Source organism: Phoca vitulina, unplaced genomic scaffold (genome assembly GCF_004348235.1).
Source record: "Phoca vitulina isolate PV1807 unplaced genomic scaffold, GSC_HSeal_1.0 scaffold16, whole genome shotgun sequence".
Taxonomy (NCBI): Eukaryota; Metazoa; Chordata; class Mammalia; order Carnivora; family Phocidae; genus Phoca; species Phoca vitulina.
This window is the reverse complement of record NW_022589719.1, coordinates 35,948,320-35,967,346: the sequence shown is the minus strand read 5'-3', so window position 1 is coordinate 35,967,346 and position 19,027 is coordinate 35,948,320. Positions and strand designations below refer to the sequence as shown.

The following is a 19,027-nucleotide window of genomic DNA, read 5'->3' as shown; positions in this document are numbered from 1 at the left end:
CACTCGGAGGAGCCGTTCCAGGCCAGGGCGCACCGACTCGCTCCCGGCAGCCAGACTATCCCCACGGGCACTGTGTCTGTGGCCCCCTCCGCCGAGCGCCGCACACGCCGTACCTGCCGCGGGGAACACACGTCTCTCCACATGGTGACGAGTTTGCAGAACATGCTGTAGGGCCCAGCCTTGGTGATCTTCCGGAGTCTGCCGTAGACGGACAGCTCCGCGTACGTCATGCCCATGTCCGCCTGCCGAGAGGGAGAGGCGGCAGGCCAGCGCTGGAGGAGAGCTTGCGTCCCCAGCGCCCACGGACCTGAGACCCGGGGGGAGGGGCAGGTCCCCACGGGGCCACGAGCAGGGGCACGGGCTCGCTCCCACTCACCGCCCGGTGCCACGGAGCCGGCATTAGGAGAAAGGACCAGCCTGGTTTTGAGGGCTGTGACGGACCGAGCTCTGTCCATGCTCCAAGCCCCAGAACCCGCAAACTGTGGGTTTATTTGGGAAAACAAAGGTCTTTGTGGATGTAATTAAGTGAAAGATCTTGAAATGAGACGGCCCTGGATGTGGGGGCTTTTATACGAGATGGAACAGAACGCACGGGGAGAAGCCACGTGAAGACAGGTTGGGGGGGCACGGCCGAAGCCGAGGAAGCCCCAGGAACTGGACGAAGGACCCTCCCCTGGAGCCTCCCGCCAGGAGCGTGGCCTGCAGACGACCTGATTTCGGCCTCTGGGTCTGCAGAACGGTGAGAGGGTATGGGCCTCTCGTTTAAGGCGCCGGCCTGTGGGTTTGGCTCCAGCAGCCCCAGGAGGCCGAAGCCAGGACCAAGGCCAGGCAGGGCCCCCCTGCAGACTGGCCCTGCGCCCCGCCCCAGGGAGCCCGCTGTCCCTAAGGACGGACGACTCAGCACAGACACCTGGGTCACGCTGGCCACGGAACACCCCAGGCCGGCTTGAAAGAGCCAGCCTCACACTGAGGCTCACCCTTTTGCATTTCTCAGTATTTGCTCTAATCCCCCCTCAACTCCCACTGTGCCCCAGAATGTACAGCCAGAGCCTGATGAGAGAGACCGACGGTGACGCTGACATTTCGCGGCACGGCAGGACAGCCCTCACCTCCAACCAGGGTCCGCCTATGACCAGGCCCTCCTCCCTGCTCCCCACTGCCCACCCCGGCCTTCCCTCAGGCCTCAGCTCCAATGTCACCTCCTTGGGGTGGCCTGTCCTGACCCCTATCGGAGGGACACGGTCACCTTCGGGTCACCCGGGTCAATGTGTGGGCAGCACTAGGAGCCACCTGGGGCCCTCGTGGTTACTTCCCGCTTGTGTGACCCGGGGACTCACATAAAAATGGCAGGACCAGCTGGCTCACTGCTGAGCCCCAGTGCTTAGCGGGTCGTGCCATGGACCTGCTTTACCGCTTTCCTCTGCGTGAGGTGAATATTTTCCAGTGCAACATTTAATTCCCTAGCTTCAACAATAATAGCTGGAGGTTTAATACTCCACTTTCAATAATGCACAAAACTAGACCAAAAAACCAACAAGGGGAGAGAAAACTCAAAACCTACAAACCGACTAGACCTAACCGATCTCTCTAGAACATTCCATGCACAACTGCCGAGCAAACATTCTCCTCGAGGCTCACGAAATGCTCTCCAGGACAGATCAGATGCCAGGCCATAAAACTGGCCTCTGTGAGCTTCAGAACACTGGAAAAGTCTGCTCTCCAACCATAAAGAAATAGGATTACAAATTCAGTGACAAATAGAAATCTCAGGAACTCACAAATATGTGGGAATCAAACCACACACTCTCAAGTAACCGACAGGTGAGAAAAGAAATCACGAAGAAAATTAGAACATGCCTGGAGATGCACAAAAATGAAGACGTGGCATCTCTGTGTGGGGCCCAGGGGTGTGGTGGTAAGGGAGGAATTTTTTAAAAAAGAAGACCTCACTTTCCACCTTATGCCAAGCGGGGAGAAGTGCAAACTGACCCTCGAACACACGGCAGGGATGAGAAAGAGAGGACAGAAAGGAGCTGCAGAAAGTCAGGTGCTTCTAGACACGGGCAACGAGCCACCCAGAAAGGAAACTTGGAAAACAATTCCATTTACGGGAGAACAAAGAAGATAACATGCTTAGAAATAAATAACAAAACAAGTGCACGCTGACGCTCTGAAAGCTATAAAACACTGAAACAGTAAGAAGCCCGAAGCGAAGACGGAGACATGCCACGTCCAGGCCTCAGAATACCTCACATTCTCAGGGGGCAACACCCGCCAAATCGAGCTACGGACTCAGTGCACCTGCCGTGGAAATCCCAGCTGGTGCCATGTGTGCGGCAGAAAATTACACCTGATCTCAAAATTCATACGGAAATTCCGAGGGCCCAGAACAGCCAAAATTACGTTGAGAGAGAGTGACGAAGTTGGAGGACTCCCACTTGCTGACATCAAAACTTCCTACCAAGCTGTGGTGACCGAGTGCGTGAGGTACCGGGACAGGGACGGACACACAGGTCAGCAGAACAGAGTCGGGAAATGGATCCACACACTTACGGTCAACTGATTTCCACCAGGATGGTGAGACACTCCGCGGGAGAACGGTCTCTTCAACAAGACGACCAAGTGGGATCCCTTCCTCACACCACACACAAAAACTACCCCAACCAGGTTGCGGCCTTAAATGTAAGACTAAATCTACAAACTCTTGGGATGAGCACGAGTAAATCTCTGTGACCAAAGGCGCCGGTGGCAGGACGGTCAGTTGTCACAGACTCTGCAACGCTCACGGCCACTCCAGCCTCGACCACGGAAGCTGCACACCACAGCCTACGGCCCCGGTCGGCCCTCATCGCTTGCAGGCCAGCATGGGACGCCGGGGTCAAGAGTGGTTCTTCTGAGGTCGCGCCCCTGCCACCTGCAAGAGACTTGCCCCACTCCCCCCTCCGCCCGGGGGTCAGCCTCAAGAAGGCCGAATCGAAACGTCAAAGGTCAGCAGCGGGACAGGCACTGAGCCCTGGGCTCCCTGGTTGCTCGGGGCAGAAAGGAGGCCGTGGAAGAGCCCGGCACGGACGTGAGGAAGCAGGGAGGTGGGGAACGGTCCCAAAGCCACCAGCACTACCTCGTCTGTCTGGGACACCCGTCCATCGGTCAAGGGTTCCAGCTCCGCGGTGGCCGGGGCTGCCAGGATGCTGAAGCCAAGACACACGGAGGTCGGCCGTGGGCGCTGCTGCAGAGCTCGTGAGCGTGGGGGGAAGCCCCAAACCAACTGCCCAGGCGCAACGGCCGGCCTCCAGCAACGCCCCCGTCGACCCCGAGCTGGGGCCGGCGGGGCTGGGCTTTCCTGGGGAGACGGACGTGGATGTCGGGGGCTTCGTGACCTGGGGCAGGAACTGACGGCAGGGGCTACCCCACGGGCAGGTCAGGCGTTCTTGTGGGGCCGTCCTGGGCGCCGCGGGCCACCTGGGGGCACCTACCCACTAGGTGCCGTGAGCACACTGCTGCCATCACCAACGAGGTCTAAAGACATCACCCCAAATCCCTGTGGGGCCCGGGGGAGCGCCGGCATGAAGGGGGCCGCCGGGTCACGGCACCCCCAGTGCCCGCTGAAGGGCGGGACCGTTTCCATCAGGCAGGAGGGAGCTGTGGAAGGGGGCGATGCTGGGCGCAGCCGTGGTCTCGCGGGCGGCACTCACCCCTGCAGGGCGGGGAGCTGGAAGCGCTCCAGGCAGAACTGGATGAACGTCTTCAGGTCCGTCTTGCTGATGCCGCCGATGGGGTTGATGTCCGCACTGGAGCAGTCGTACTTGGTCAGGTAGCCGAGGAGACTGTGGGGCGAGAACATGGGATTTCCACGTGGCTAACCTGAGGGGCTGCAGACCCTGCCTGGGGTCCGGGCCCTCGTCAACACCCGGAGCCAGAGCTCGGCCAGCTGGAGGGTCTCTGAGACGCCCGGCACAGCCGGAGCCGTCCGCAAAGGGGCGGAGGCGGAGATGACCAAGGGGAGGTACTTGGCCCGAGAAGGCGTGGGAGCCGGGAGACAGACCTGGGAACGCCCAGCGTCCAGCCGGGAGCAGCGAGTCTGAAGGCCAGGGCTGGCAGAACAGGGGGCTGAGGGCTGAGCCCATGGCAGCCGGGCCACCTCTCCACGCCTGTGCGCTCCCCCTCCCAGACACCTCCTGCGGGGGGCCGAAGAGTGGCCCCCAAACACACCCACATCCTCTACCCAGATTCTGTGAACATGGGACCCCAAGGGCAAATGGGGCTGCAGACGGGATTAAGTTGAAGACCTTGAGGTGAGGTTCTCATCCTGGATTGTCAGGTGGCCCTAAATGCACTCACAAGCATCCTTACAGGTCTAGGAGGAAGGTGGGGGGCAGAGCCGGAGGGCGCTGTGAGCCGGGAGGAAGGCAGAGATGCTGCCCCGCGGGCTCTGCTGGGGGAGGGAGGGGCCCCGAGCTCCAGAGGGAACCAGCCCTGCCGACAACTTGAGTTTAACCCAGTGAGATCCATACTGAACGGGGATCGTACAGAACGGCGAGAGGACACTGCTTGGGCCACTGACTCCCTGGTCGTGCGCTACCCACACCGTCCAGGGGACGCCTTCCTCTACACCCACCTCTGGACGACAGCTCTCCACCCACATCCCCAGGCCCCCCACCACCCCCACCCTCCCACAAGGTGATTCCCGACCCCGCCTCGTGCCCCTGAGCCCCCTCGCTGGTGGCCTTCCAGGGCCCGGCCTCTGCCTGTGTCGCCCGAGCCCACACTCCGACACCAGCACCGAACAGCTGCTCGCTCTGCCTGATGTCCTGTGCCCGGTCTGGCTGAAAACACACCGTCCCGCGAGCACGGGGCCCCCTCCACCCGCACAACTGACCTCCTGCTGCTCGGGAGAAAGACCCAGCTCTCGTTCCTCCTCCAGACTCCTGCCACAGAGCAGGGCCTCGGGTGTAAGACCCCCAGGGCACCAAACAGAAGGGCAGGTAAACCTGGTGCCACCTTGAGCAGGGCTCCTCCCATCCACCCCAAGGTGGGCACTCCACCGGTCCCCCTCCTGTTGAAGGGGCGGCTGAGTGGGGACAGGGACTGCTGGCCGGAGGGGACGATGGGCTCCACCCGCTCCGAGAAGCACCGGGAGCTGACCGTGTCCGGCTGGGATGGTCCGCTAACGGGCAGGTTCACAGGCTCCAACAACCTGCCCCCTCCAGTCCCATGAGCACAGGTAACGCCCGACGGCCGCGGCCTTCCTGTCCTCCCTCGGCCCATGCGCCCCTGCCCCCCAAGCCGAACCTCTCAGGGCCGTGTCCACTCCCCTCCAGCTCTCTCTCGAGCTTCGCCGCCAGCTCCCTGCCCTGGCCTCTCCAGTAAAAAGCCGCCAGTCCTCCCCATACCCGAGTGACAAGCACCAGCCGCCCCAAAACAGCCCCTCTGCCTGGCTCTGGGCGCCTGTCCTCCCGGTTCCACGCGCACCGGCTGGGTGCTCTTGTCGGCAGCTTCCTCATGTTGGAATCTGGGCCCCCTGACCCACTCCCTTCTCTGTAAACATTCAGTCCCACAGGCCCAGCAGCCCTCGTAGCTTTAAATGGCATTTCGCCATCTGCAGACTTCCAGATTTGGGGGTGCAGCTCACCCCGGGACTCCAGAATCCCCGTATGACTGCCCACCATACACCTCCATGGGCGTGTCTGGAAGACATGTCAAAGCCGACATTCCCGACACTGGACCCTGACCTCCCCACCCGCTTCCTGCACCTCCACATCCAGCCAAACACCAGTCCATCCTTCCGGTGGCTTGGGTCGGCCTGGGCATCCTCACCCCATGTCTGGTCCACCAGCAAATCCTGTCGGTTCTCCCTGTGATGCCAAAATACACCAGGAGCCAAGCATGCCTCGCCGCCCCCCCCCCACGTGAACTGGTTGGTGCTGAGCACTGCTCTCCTTCTGGGACTGAAAGCCCGGTCCGTGCCAGGGGGACGGTGCCCGTGTGACCAGCCCCCGGAGCAACCCCTGGGCGCGGAGTCTCTGACATGCTTCCCTGCTGTCACAGGTGTGGCCGGGGAAGGAAGCACATCGGTGACGCTCCCCTGGGAGATGATTCTGGAAGCCTGGGCCTGGTTTTCTCCATGCGCCTTCTGCTCTGCATCCTTTGGCTGTAATCAACCACAGCCGTGAGTACCGCCCGATGCTCAGTCCGTCTCCCAGCGGATCACGGGACACGGGGGTGGCGGCTCATTCCTGCAGCCTCCACTGCACCAGGACCCAGGGTCTGTGGCTTACCTGGCCTGCGCCTCGTGCTCACCCCTCCTCACCTCTCCTTGCGGCTCCTCAGCTCCCCGTGTCCCTCTCTCTCTGCCACCCTCGCCCGGCTCCCATGCTCCACACGCGTACGCAGCTGGACACGGCTGGCTGGAAAGCGCGACCCCACCTCCGGGGCGTCCTTAGGGCTGGCGCTGCCCACCTGGTTCCCTGACCCGTCTCGCTTGCTCGCCACCACTCCCCTCAAATGCCCACCGCCCGCCCCGCACCCTCGCTCGGCTGGTGACTGCTTCCTGCCTCGCGAGGGCAGTTGCGGCCCCGAACCTACACCTCCCCCCACCCGCATCTGGGCCGTCCGCTCTGCGGCCTCCTGCTACTCCGTGGACACACTAGCTGGGCTCCCAGTAAAGCCGGCCCCTCGCCTGGCCGCCCGCTCCCACCTCCTCGTGACGGCACGGCAGCTGTTCATCCACGTCCCCCTTCCTCATCAGCAACTGCTAGACCTCTCTCATCAAACCCTAAGAAAACACCTTTCCCTGTCTCACTGCTCCTGCCAGCTTCCACCCTGCACCTCCCCTCTCCTGCAGGTGAAACTTCTAGAAAGAGCTGACCCGCGGTCCCCTCACCCACTTTCCTCCGACCTGTCCCAGCTGGGCTCCCAGGACCTCCCTCGGACAAGACGGGGCTTTGCAGACGAGGGACAACCGCTCTCTGTCCTGGTGAGCTCTCATCACAGGACATTTGCACAGGCCGTTCTCCTGGCTGCATTTGCCCTCCTCCTTTATAAACCAACTTTTCATACAGGCCTTCCCTGGCCACCCTACTTACAAGCCCAAATGCCCAAACTCTCCCCGCGCCTACCCTGGTTTTCTTTGTAGACTTTCCACTTCCTACACATGCGATTAGTTTTCCTATTACCTGTCTCCCTCCACTAGAATAAAATGGGAATTACTTTGCTGTTTTATTCACGGCACCAAGAAGACCGCCTGACACGTGGCACATGTTTTATCAATTCCTTGAGGAGTGAGCAAATCAGAATGCAACAGAACCAAAGTTAGGATGAGAAGTAACGTTTAAATGAGAACCAGCACGGCAGAGACTCAGACTGGAGGCTCTACCCTGGGATGTGAGCAATGGGTAGATCGTAGACGGGGACACAGTGAGGGACACTCGTCCCAGCGGGGACAGGAAACAAAGACAACAGAGGAAGCACAACTGAAAAGTTTCTGCGGCTGTAGACAGACTTCTATGTACCCGTAAGAGAGGCCTGGCAGCAAAAAGTGATGAAAACAGATGAATACGTAAATAGACGCCATAGAAAATCTTTAAGCACCCAGAAGCTCATTCCCACCCTGGAAAAAAAATCACTGTTATTTTTTGCTTAAATATTAAATCCCAGAAGACAATGGATAAGAATTATGATGAGAAATATTTCAATAAAACAATTATGGTAGCAGCACCGTATCAAAGATAAGAAGTCAAACTCGTGTTTAAAAGCAAACAGAACAAAACGCACCAATATTCTCAACTACATCAGGTTCAGGATATGCACTAGCCGTCACACCCCTCCTGAAAAATCCTTTCCTTACAGAAGCACCGGGGGTAACACAAAAAAAAAAAGCAATGGAAATTGACAAAATGTGCATGAGAATGGGGAGATTTTTTACCAGCTAAAGGGTGCTAATTTCAAATTGTCATAAGTAGAAAGTAGAATCCAAAAGTCCAAAGTAATATTTAACAGAGAACACATTTGCAGATGTGCAAGGATGTAGAAAGATTTAAGACATTCATGATACACCTAGAAAGATGGATGGATGGACGGATGACAGATGAGTGGACAGACTGATGGACAGATGGGTGGGTGAGTGGGACAATGGATGGATGGGTGGGTGGGTGGAGGGATGCGTGGGTGGGGGGGTGGATGGATGGCTGGCGGGATGGATGGATGATGAATGGATGGATGAGTGGATAGGTGAGTGGATGGACAGATGGACGGATGGATGGATGGGTGGACAGATGGATGGATAGACTGATGCATAGATGAATAGTTGAATAAATGACAGATATGTTTCTTGACCCCCGCTGCTAACAAGGCCCGCTGGAGAGAAACGCAGGAACCAAGGCTGGAGGCGTCCTTCCAGCTTCCACTGCTCACCCTAACAGTCAGCTGAAATTTATCTAGAGAACAATAGGGAGGCTCTGAGTTTTTTCCACCAATATGAGAAAGTATTTCAAGTCCACATCAGAAATGAGGTATCTGCTTGGGAGCGAAAATTGGACAGAGCAAGGACCTAGGATGCAGTGAAACTGCCCAGGAGAAAGAGATGGGTGAAGCCAAGCGAGGTGGGGTGGGGAGACAGATTCCAGACCCAGTGCAAAGGAAGAGCCCCAAGGCAGGTGCAGCTGGTCTGAGCTGGGCCGGTGGGCGGGGAGCCAGAAGGAAACAGTGTTGACCTGTCTCCACACCCGAGTCATCGGGAAGGTTTGGAGCAATGACGTCCTGTGGGTACCAGACGTGGCCTGTGCCATGGGGTGATGTGACCCCCACACCGTGTGTCTCGCAGATGCAGTGAGAACGGGTGGGGGTCTGGAAACACTGTCTTGGGGAGCACGCGCCCTTGGAGATCTGGGGCGCTCGGGAGCCAGGCACACGCACCTTTCGTCCACGTTGGCCGATCCGAGCACCAGCAGTCCACCGCGAGCGCCCCGGGCCCAGAGGCTCAGCTGAGCGAAGAGATAGGCCACGACCATCCTTAGCCGCGCCTGGGGGACACAACAGGAAATGTCACCCTGTGCTGGACATGGGAGGACACACACACACACACACACACTGGCCCCCGCCCCCCGTACAGCTCCAGGGAAAGGGGCTCCAAGTAGCGCAGGAGGTTTCTAGCGTCCAGAGGAAGCAGGGTCCTCCAGGCCTGGCAGCGGGCGGCACTCACGTGCACGCAGCGGGCGGCACCGTATCCCAGATGGACGGACCCAGAGCCGGGGAGCCGAGACAGCTCCGGGGCGGGACGGGGCTGCAAAGAAGTCTAGGCCCCTTTTTGCACCCCCTTCACAGCCAGCGTTTCCGGAGCAGGGAAGGCCGCTGTGGCCAGAAGAAAAGGGAGAGATGGGACAGAGCGCAGCGGCTGGAGCCCAGGGTCCCTCCTCCCCTCCACCAACCAGCCGGCGTCTGGCTCCCCCGCGGCAGCCCCAGAGGTAGGGCGCGTGGAGCCTCTCCCTGAAGATGCAGAGCCCTCACACCTGCGTGTGCACCGCGTCTCCCCCACCACCTCTAACACACACGCTTGTGCACTCACACGCACGCACACAAGCTTCCACCCACGCAGCGCTCTCGGACACCCCTGCGCCCTCTAGCTCTTGCACACTCACACTCAGGTGCACGCGCACCCTCAGCCTTGTGCACGGGGCTCCCTCCCTGCGGCTCCCGCGCGGGGACAAGGGCCCGGCTGGGAGGCTCACCTGCAGGTTCTGCAGGGCCAGGTTCTCCCTGCTGCTTCCTCCGTGGGCCGCGAACAGAGGCCTTTTACCCGTCACCAGGCTGAAGATGCCCAGGACGGCCTTCACCGCCGGGTCGATGTTGAGACCGACGTGGTGGCTGCCGGGGAAAGGGCAGGGCAGTGTGCACGGGGTGTGTGCGTGCAATGCGCTAAAACACACGTAGCCCCGAGGTCACCATCCCAGCCGCGTGCACGCGCACGCTCGGGGCGAGCTCACGGTGCTATGCAGCCGGCATCTCTGTCGGGTTCCGGAACGCGCCTGCGCCCCAGGGAGCCCTGTGCCCGTCTGCACCCGCCCCGCTCTCTGTCCCTGTAGGGCCGCCTATCCTGGGCATTCCCGCGGTCCGTGATGCTTGGTGCCTGGCGGATTTCACCGTGCATCGCATCTTCCGGGGTTGTCACGAGGTAGCAGGTGACAGAGGTCCTTCCCTTCTGAGGCTGACCGATACCCCATTCTCGGCCCAGAACTCATCTCGTTTACTCATCCGTCTGTCACCCGACAGCTTGAGCTGCTTCTGCGCTCGGGCTACTGCGTGAGCCTGGGCACAAATGTCTGTTTGAGCCCCTGTTTTCAGCTCCTTGGGGGACGCGGCCAGGAGCAGCACTGCTGGGGGGCTTTAGCTGAGCTCGGCACAGGCAACGGGCAGCTCCACACTGTTCCCCAAGCAGCAGAAGAAACGAAGAGCCTGAATGGACCGAGGCGCCCCATCGGGAGAGAGGCCGCCCTTCCCCATTCCCCAGGTACAGGGAGCCGGCTGGGTGGGAGTGGGTAGCGGCCGGTACCGAGCGGTGAGTGGGGTCCCGGGCTCCCACACAGGAGGGCCCACGAGCCCTGCTGGCCGGCGCCTGGGACGCAAGGATGATGGGAAGGAGGGGTGGCGATCAGACACAGCTAGGCTCTGGGGGGAACGGAAACAGTCTCCCTAAAACCTGGCTCACGAGAGACCGTAGCAACCTGCTCAACCCTGGACACGCATCTAAGCACGAGTGTGGGCTCGGGCGGGGCCTCGGGTGGCGCGGGTCCCGCCGCAGCAGCCCCCCCCAGTGCCGGCCGCCTCCCCCACCTTCCGATCTGCCGGGCCAGCTCCCGGGCTCTGTCACACGTCTCCTGGGACGAGTTCTCACTGGCCATGTAGCAGGTGGTCAGCACACGCCCGCAGAGCTCCTGGGGGTCCTGGGGGGTGTAGCTGAGCTGGTCCACGATGGCCCGGACGTCAGCCAGCACTTCCTGGTCTGAAAACCAGCAGACGGCGGGTAGCAGGTAGCGGCCCCTGGCTGCACGCGGTGCTCAGAGCCCAGTCCCTCCCTTCGCCCGGGCAAGGTCTCCACTACAGAGCCTTCCCCTCGTGTTTCTGGCGGGCACGCTAAGGGGATGCTCGACACGGGGGAGGATCCTGACCCGGGTCTGCCTGGGCCCAAGGCCGGGGCCACACTGCCCTCCCCAGCAGCGGACAGAGGGCTTGATGGACACGACCATGTGGGCCTGAGCCCCAGGAAGGGGCTTTAATGGCCTGCTGTCCCCAGGTCCTGCTGGGACATCTGAGCGCATCTGCAGAGCCTCCTTCACCCACGATGGCCAGGACCCGGGGCTCTCCTCAGCCCAGTCCCCACCCCCGGAGCCTCGCTCAGACCAGCGGACGCCACCTACTTCCGTGCTTCACGGCCTCGCAGACCTGGTGGCACATGGAGTAGACGAGGCAGGCGGTGGCTGCGCTGTCCACCCCGCCGCTCAGGGGCAAGAAAAACCCGGCCTGGAATGGGCCAACCAAAGGCAGGTGTGAGCAGAGCCTCAGAGAAGCAACGTGCCCCAAACTTAGCCCAGCTCCACCCACAGACGTGGGGGGAACAAAGATGCGCCACATATTTCAGACGGGTTTTCCAGAGGGAAGAGAGCCCTCCCGCTGTGAAGGGCAGTGAAGGGCATCTAGGCACCCGGGCATCTGCCCAGTACAGACGTCAGGTGCACGGGACCAGCGGGGGACGCCGTCTTGTCACTCTGAGTGTCATCAGCCAGGGCTCCAAAGATGGAGCCAAACCCCCGTGTGCCCTTTGGCCTCTGCCTCACATAGACTAAGCTCCTGATGGAGGCAGCGTGAAGAAAAGAAAATCCCTAGGCTGCCGTGGAATCAAACACAAACACTGGACATCTCACCTGTTGGCTGCGTCTCAGAAAGTCCCAGAGCCAGCACGCGGGTCCAAGGCTGGGGAGCAAGGGGACATGTGAGGCCTGGGAGCTGCTGACCTGGTCTGCAGTTTACCTGGGGGCAGGGGCCCAGGTAGGAGCAGCACCAGGGAGAACTGCCGGGGGGAGGGGCCCTCCCAATTCACCAAATCTCTGTGTTAAGCGCTTCATGGGAATTAATGCATTTTTGTCTCCCAACGGCCCTGGGAGGTAGGTGATTATCTTTTGGCCCCATTTTGAAGCAGAAAAACTAAGACACAAAAAGGAAAGGACAGGCAGGGCCCCTGTGCCCAAGGCCCCGGCACCAGGACGCGGCAGGGCTGGGCGAGGAAGCCAGGCCGACTGGCTGCGCCCCCCACGCCCTCAACCCCGATGCCGCACGGCCTCCTCCTCACTGGGCGGCCACCCCGGGCAGGTTCTGGGAACCAGCCGCCCGCACTGCTCCGGCCCCCGCCCCCCGGCACGGCGCCCCGGGACCAGCACCACCCCTCCCTCTGTGGGCAGGGGCCGCCCACCTGATCTCCTCCGCGGGACTGTGGTACTTCCACTCGACGGGCTCTGACGGCGGTGCCAGCAGGTCCTCGTGGCACGAGAGGGCGAAGTCCACCTTCACGCGGGGGTAGGGGCTCACCCTGCTGGCCTGCTGATGGAGATTCGCGACATGACGCCCCCGCAGCAGCAAGCCCGTGGGGACGGGCGTCAGAGCCACAGTGGTGCCGTCGCTCCAAGCGGGGCGGCTGGAGTCGGAAAGACAGACGGGACCCAGCATTGGAAGCCTCGGACGTGGAGGGGCCTCTGCTGTGGACGGCCTGACAGTCCCTCACAGGTGCACGCACGGGGTGACCGTGTGGCCCCGCAGCCCCCCTCCCAGGTGCACGCCCAAGAGAAACCGTCCGCACAAGAACTCGTACACACGTTCGGAGAGCATCATTCATCAGACAGAAAACAGACACGGTCCACGTGTCCTCAGCGGAGGCTGGATCATCACTGTGTAGTGTACCCGCTCCGTGGACCGGTCTTTGGCCGTGAAAAGGCACAAAGCCCTGACAGCTGCTGGACAGGGACCCTGCAGACGTTGTGCTCAGCAACACACGTAATTTCATCTACGTGCAACGCCCACAACCCAGAGACCGAAGGCAGGCTGGTGGCTGTGCAGGGCGGGAGGGGGCTGCAGAGCGAGGCTAGCGGCTCTCGGTTTCTTTTGTGCTGACGTGCTGACGGCTGCATGAGCCCGAGGGTGCCCGAAACCACCGCACCACGGTGTGGCATGGGAATAACAGCTCAATGACGCGGTCAGTAAATACAGGATTTAAGAAAAGAGTCCTCGGGGCGTTGTCAGGCACCCACGTGTGCCTCTACGAACTCACCGCCAGGTTTCGAGATGAAACCTCCGCCCTGTAGCTTCGGACGTCCTCCAGATCCAACGTTGCAGTGAGGACTTCCTGGAGAAGGGGTTTCAAAGAGAAAGCGTGTTTCCTGTTTCCCCCATTTGCACGTGTGATTTGGCTGTTCTCATGGGTGTGCCAAATTGCACAGAGTCACGCCTTCTAAGGCAGGACTGGGGACCTGTGGGCTCCCAGGGGCCCAGGGAGAGGGCACAGCAGTGTTGTTGCTGACCCAAAGCCCTTCCCTCTCGCTGTTGCCACCAGAGCCTCCAGTGAACTCAGACACGTGGCAGCGGTGCCTCAATCGTGGCACAGGACCCAACTCTGCCAATGCACATCTGCCGCAGACTTCCAAGACAGCTTCTCCCCTCTTAAAAGGACTCTTGGGAGCAAGGGCCCCTTTTCTGCTTCACTTGTGGCTGTGTGGAGATGAGATGGCTGGAGCTGCTGCAGCCACCCTGTGACCAGGAGGAGAGGCAAGCCCAGATCCAAGCCCACACAGAGGAAGGCCGGGTTGGAGCACGGCAGAGAGGTGGAGCCAGAGCCCCGGCGATCCACGCGAGGGGCCTGGATGTGCTGCCTGTGTGATCGCGGTGACATGTCCCTGCCTTCACAACCAGATGAGACAGGAGTATTACGAGTAAAAAATACCACGAGATAGAAAAAGAATAAACTTTCAAAAAACAGCAAAAAAGAGAAGCTTTCAATTCATTTATATTATTCCTATCTTCATGAAAAAATACTCCCAGTCAACTTATGTCACTAGAATATTGTGTCACTGCATGCAAGTCGGGGGCAGCAGGAGCTAGTCCTGTGCACCACCGCGTGACACGGGACACTCCTGCTAACAGGCCTGTGGGCATCTGCCGCTGTCAACACCGGGCCCGACCCAGGCTGGACACTTCCACAGAGAGAGAGAAAATAGAGCTCATCCATCCTTTGGTCCTCCCGTCATTTCCCAAAGTGATGGGCCACCAAAGCCACCATATTTTCCATGCGACAAAGCCAAGGGAAGAGTGAGGCCACAAAAACAAAAACCGAAAACTATGGCGTGAATCTTTTCATGAGAAGAAGACCCCATTCCACTTTTCCCCAAAACGGGTTAGCATCAACATAAACGCCCGACCCAGGCATCCACAGTGCCAGGCAGCCCACGAGGTTCGGAAGACCCCGAGGAGCGCGTCCTAGGGCATGGTCAGCAGCTCTGCTGCTCTGTGCAATGGCTCCGTGCGCCTCACGATTTCTTCCGATCATTTTGGGCGGATCACGGAGGACGTGGCAGGACAGCACGGCCCGAGGACGGCAATGCCCTCTCTCCCTGAACGCTCGGACAAAATCAGATAATTCCAGCCTGCGAGCCCCCTTGGGGAAACGGGTGGCAATGGTCCTCGGGTTTTCGTGTGCTTATGAATCACCTAGGTATATGCTTAAAATGCAAATCCCCAGGTAACCAACCCTGAGGCCTGGCTGGGGCCCAGAGCCTGCAGGGACCCACACGCCTGCTTCTCCTGGTGCAGGTGACCCCAGTCCACTGCCAGTCAGTCCTGGGCAAGGTGCCCGCGGCTCTGACATGCGGCCCAGTGTCTGGGCCACATCGACCCGGCCTGAAGACAGCTAAGCATTCGAGGACGCGGGGGCAGGGTGGCGTCAGGCCGACAGCTGACACGCACATGCCTGGACACGTGGGCAAGAGCGAGTGGGTCTCAAGTGGCCTCACCGAGCTCCCCTCTGCTCCACTCCTGTGGATGAGGCCCCCCACCAAACGCCCCTCCTCGCTGCGGGGACCCGTGCCTGCTTATTCCCGACGCGGCTCCAGCTCCACGTCCTCCCGGGGGACCCAGGGGTCCCCCGCTCTGCTGTCACCACACAGCCTGCCCCCCCCCCCCCGGCACGGTCACTCCCAGGGATGCGCGAGCTCACTCTTACCACGTCGTCCAGGGAGAACTGGGCCCCCTGCGCAAAAATGTGGCCGTTCATCGCGATCAGGGCGCAGCCGTCATAGTAGAGCCGGTCCCCGTCACAGCCCTTCTGATTGGCCAGCAGGTAGATCCCCCCGTTCTGGAAGATGCGAGTGGCAGTGGGACGTCACCTGCCCTTCCTCGGCCCTCCCGCCACACCATAAAGAGCTCCGCTGCAGGGAAACTGCCTGCACGCGGCGGGGGCCTGGGGGTGCGAGCCCGTGGCCACTGGTGGCACGAACCGGGTGCCCTGCTCCAGAGGCAGGGGTCGCAGCGCCTGCCTCCCTGGGGTGCGGCCAGGGTTAAATGAGGTCAGGCAGGTGGGGCCCCAGCAGAGGAGCCCGTGCACGTTTGCTGAGCACGGGCCCCAACTACGGGCACTGATGCCCACCACGCGTCCTTGCCGCCTGGGCTCCGGGCACCCGGGCGTGTGGAACGCGGCACCAGCCCGCAGCATGCACGCTCCAGCATCGTGGCCCAACGCCTACCTTGGTGGTGGCCATGGTCACCAGATCCACCCTGGCGTGCGCTTTGCGCAGCACGTGGTGGCTGCCCGAGGCGTTGGTGAAGATCTCCACGCCGTCCAGACCCATGTCCACATGCGGGCTGTGGGCAGAGGCGGCTGACAGGAAGCGACGGGCTGTGCGCCCCGCCCCGCCCTCCCAGCCCCGATGCCTCCACAGCCCAAGGCCACGCCGCCAGGGCTGCCGCGCACAGGGGGCCGAGGCTGACCTGTGGGGTGTCCAGAGCTCCTCGCAGATCTCGCTCCCGATGCAGGTGTCCCAGGTGGCCAGCACTGCGTCTCCAAAGGGCACAGTCTCCTGCAGTCGGAGGACAAAGTGCACGAGATCCCTTGGCCATGCCCCGTCTGGGCTGCATCCTGACCTCGCTGCCCTTCTCCTCCCAGCCCCAGTGTGGGAGCATTCCCAGCCCAGGCGGCCCAGCACCAGAGGGAATCTCACTAGCCGGACGCTGTGCTCTGCGTGGCTGCAGGGCTCACTGGGGCCGTGACAAACTGTCACTCTGCTCTTCAAGTTTCCGTTGGCACAAATCCCCATGGTCATCTTCGTTATTAAGAGTAAAGGGTCTCAGGGCACCTGGGTGGCTCAGTTGTTAAGCATCTGCCTTTGGCTTGGGTCATGATCCCAGGGTCCTGGGATCGAGCCCCCCATCGGGCTCCCTGCTCTGCGGGAAGCTGCTTCTCCCTCTCCCACTCCCCCTGCTTGTGTTCCCTCTCTCGCTGTGTCTCTCTCTGTCAAATAAATAAAATCTTAAAAAAAAAAAAAAAGAGTAAATGGTCTCATTTAGCTGGCCGTCGCACTTTGCACTTTTTTGCGTCACCCACACTCTCGCCAGTCTGGCCAGGTGGTCCCACCCCTGTGCCTGGAAGGACCTGAGGATCATTTAAGAAACCTGAGCAAAGTCGCCCAGCTCCCGAGCGGCAGGGCCAGAGTGCAAGTGTGTCCATCAGCAAGAACCACATTCACAAGCCACGCGTGGTGGGAGCTCCCGGGCAGCGGCAGAGCCACCCCGGGCTGCCAGACAGGTCTGAGGAGGCCCTGAGCCTACCAGGCGCTGACAGTCACACGTGGGATGCTCCGGCGGGCACGCTGACGCTCCGGCACAGGCCAGCCTGGTCCAACTTGGCTACCTCCCTTCGTCCCAACGTTACAGAAGAGGCATCCCCTTGTTCAGCCAAGAAATAATCCCGAGGCCTGGAACACATCCTAGAACACTTGGCTCGGGCTCCCTGTGTGTGTGTGAGTTTGACACCCTTTACTGCTGACGGCGAGAGCCACAGTGTAAACCTGGCCCTGTCTTCCCTGATGCGTCCTGCCCCGGACAAGGTCACTGTTCACTGTGGCTGTGAGGAGAGCCCTAACCCAGGACCCTTGCTGGCCGCCGTGGGACTGCGGTGCCCCTGCTCCCCTGGCAAACGTGAGCACGTGGGCACGGCTGGAATCCACACATCGTGAGAAAGCTCAGAGCAATAGGCTGGTAAACCACATATCCAGAGCCGTGCTCACTGACTACCCCCGGCGTGAACTGTCCACGTGCAGCGGGTCCTGGGCTGTCCTCACCTTGTTCCTGGACACACCCCTGAACCTTAATCCCCAGTTACCGGGGCCTTCAATCAACCACCAGGCAAAACCCTTCCAACTGCAGACTCTGTCCCATGTCAGCCTAGTCCGTCTCCACTGGGATGGATTTTAGGACATACTACGATCGCAGAAGAACGAAATGGGGAGCATCCTACTGTCAGGACTGTCGCAGACACGTCTGTTTCAGACACAGACACATGGAAATACACACACACACACAGAGTCTGCTCTGGGTCATGACGATTTCAAAGTGTGCTCACTGCTGCAGTTCATGGTCAAATGAGTTTCCAGGTCACTTCAGAGGTGACCAGACCTGGCTGGGAGTCCCTGCCCAAACCTCAGCCGTGCCCATCCCTGACTGTCCGCGCAGAAGGCGCCGAGCCCAAGCTGGCCTCTGGAAGGGCCTTGCTCACGAATCAAAGCTCGAGCCAGAGACACAGTCTGGCTCCCGAGCAGAGGTAGCCTCCATCTGGGGGCAGGGCGGCCACTGTCCTCCAGGGAAAAGGCAGAGGAAACCACTGATGACCAAGAGGCAAAAGGAGCCAGAACCTGGTGGGAATCAGGGGAGAGGGACCCCTGCTCCAGCTCAGGTACGTCCCTAAGGTCTAGCTGAATCCCTGCGAACCCCTCCACTGGAAAGATTCCGTAAATCGCCATGAGCTACCTGGAGTGTAGTCATTAGGGTTACAGAGAACTCGGGGTTGTGGGCTCAATGGTGTCCCGCTCAGATTCCTATGTTGGAGCCCTGACTCCCAGCACCGCAGAACCTGACCGTATCTGGAGCTGGGGCCTTTACAGAGGTGATCGAGGTAACACGGGGTCACCGGGATGGGCCCCGATCCCATATGACTAGGGTCCTTATGATAAAAGGACATCAGGACATAGACCTGCACGGAGGGACGACCCTGTGAGGACCCAGGGAGAGCACGGCCGTCCACACACAAGGAGAGAGGCCTCAGGAGGACCCCGCCCTGCCCGCGCCTGCATCTCGGGCGTCGGCCTCTGGGACTGAAAGCTATCTGTTATTCAACAACATCCCCTCCATCTGAGGTGCTTTTTTACGGCAGCCTGAGCAAATTAATACACCTGGCAATCAGCATGGGAACTCAGGCAGAAACTAGAGAAGTCAGGGCCCCCCTAGAGCACCCCCTCTGTGCCCCAGCTTCCAACCACCTGTGGGAAATGGATAGTGCAGGGTTCCAGCTGTCACCCCAGTAGCTTCCCGTAGGAAGAGGGAGGGTGGACGCAGCCCCCAGATCAGGCTGGACGATCACAGCTCTGAAGGCCGGGCCAGCCAGGTCCAAAAGACACGACAGATGTCCAATGCTGGTTCTTCACAGACTGAATAGGCAGCCACGTAAAGTCTTCCTAAAGTTTTGTAACTAGAACCTCTCCCCCTGCCCAAACTTGGCTTCTTGGGTGGTCCCATGGCCCAGGCAGCAGTCCCAGCAAGAAAGAGCCCGCTGGGGTGCCTGGGTGGCTCAGTTGTTAGGCGTCTGCCTTCGGCTCAGGTCATGATCCCAGGGTCCTGGGATTGAGCCCCGCATCGGGCTCCCTGCTCCACGGGGAAGCCTGCTTCTCCCTCTCCCACTCCCCCTGCTTGTGTTCCTTCTCTCGCTGTGTCTCTCTGTCAAATAAAT

The 19,027-nt window shown here is 60.5% G+C and overlaps 1 protein-coding gene across 2 annotated transcripts in view; it reads right to left on the bottom strand.

Annotated features, from left to right (window-relative positions):
• Positions 1-19,027, bottom strand: part of NADSYN1 (NAD synthetase 1) — a 33,663-nt gene that overhangs the window by 1,791 nt on the left and 12,845 nt on the right. Inside the window, exons 7-19 of one of the 2 annotated variants that reach the window (XM_032414571.1) lie at positions 16,018-16,106; positions 15,774-15,891; positions 15,254-15,385; positions 13,310-13,384; positions 12,458-12,585; positions 11,913-11,961; positions 11,409-11,511; positions 10,825-10,993; positions 9,723-9,858; positions 8,911-9,017; positions 3,693-3,824; positions 3,119-3,188; positions 114-242 (exon numbers count right to left, since the gene is read on the bottom strand). In XM_032414571.1, coding sequence (XP_032270462.1) covers positions 114-242; positions 3,119-3,188; positions 3,693-3,824; positions 8,911-9,017; positions 9,723-9,858; positions 10,825-10,993; positions 11,409-11,511; positions 11,913-11,961; positions 12,458-12,585; positions 13,310-13,384; positions 15,254-15,385; positions 15,774-15,891; positions 16,018-16,106 — 1,437 coding nt within the window. The remainder of the gene's footprint in view (positions 1-113; positions 243-3,118; positions 3,189-3,692; positions 3,825-8,910; positions 9,018-9,722; positions 9,859-10,824; positions 10,994-11,408; positions 11,512-11,912; positions 11,962-12,457; positions 12,586-13,309; positions 13,385-15,253; positions 15,386-15,773; positions 15,892-16,017; positions 16,107-19,027) is intronic. The other variant, XM_032414572.1, reaches the window with a different exon arrangement.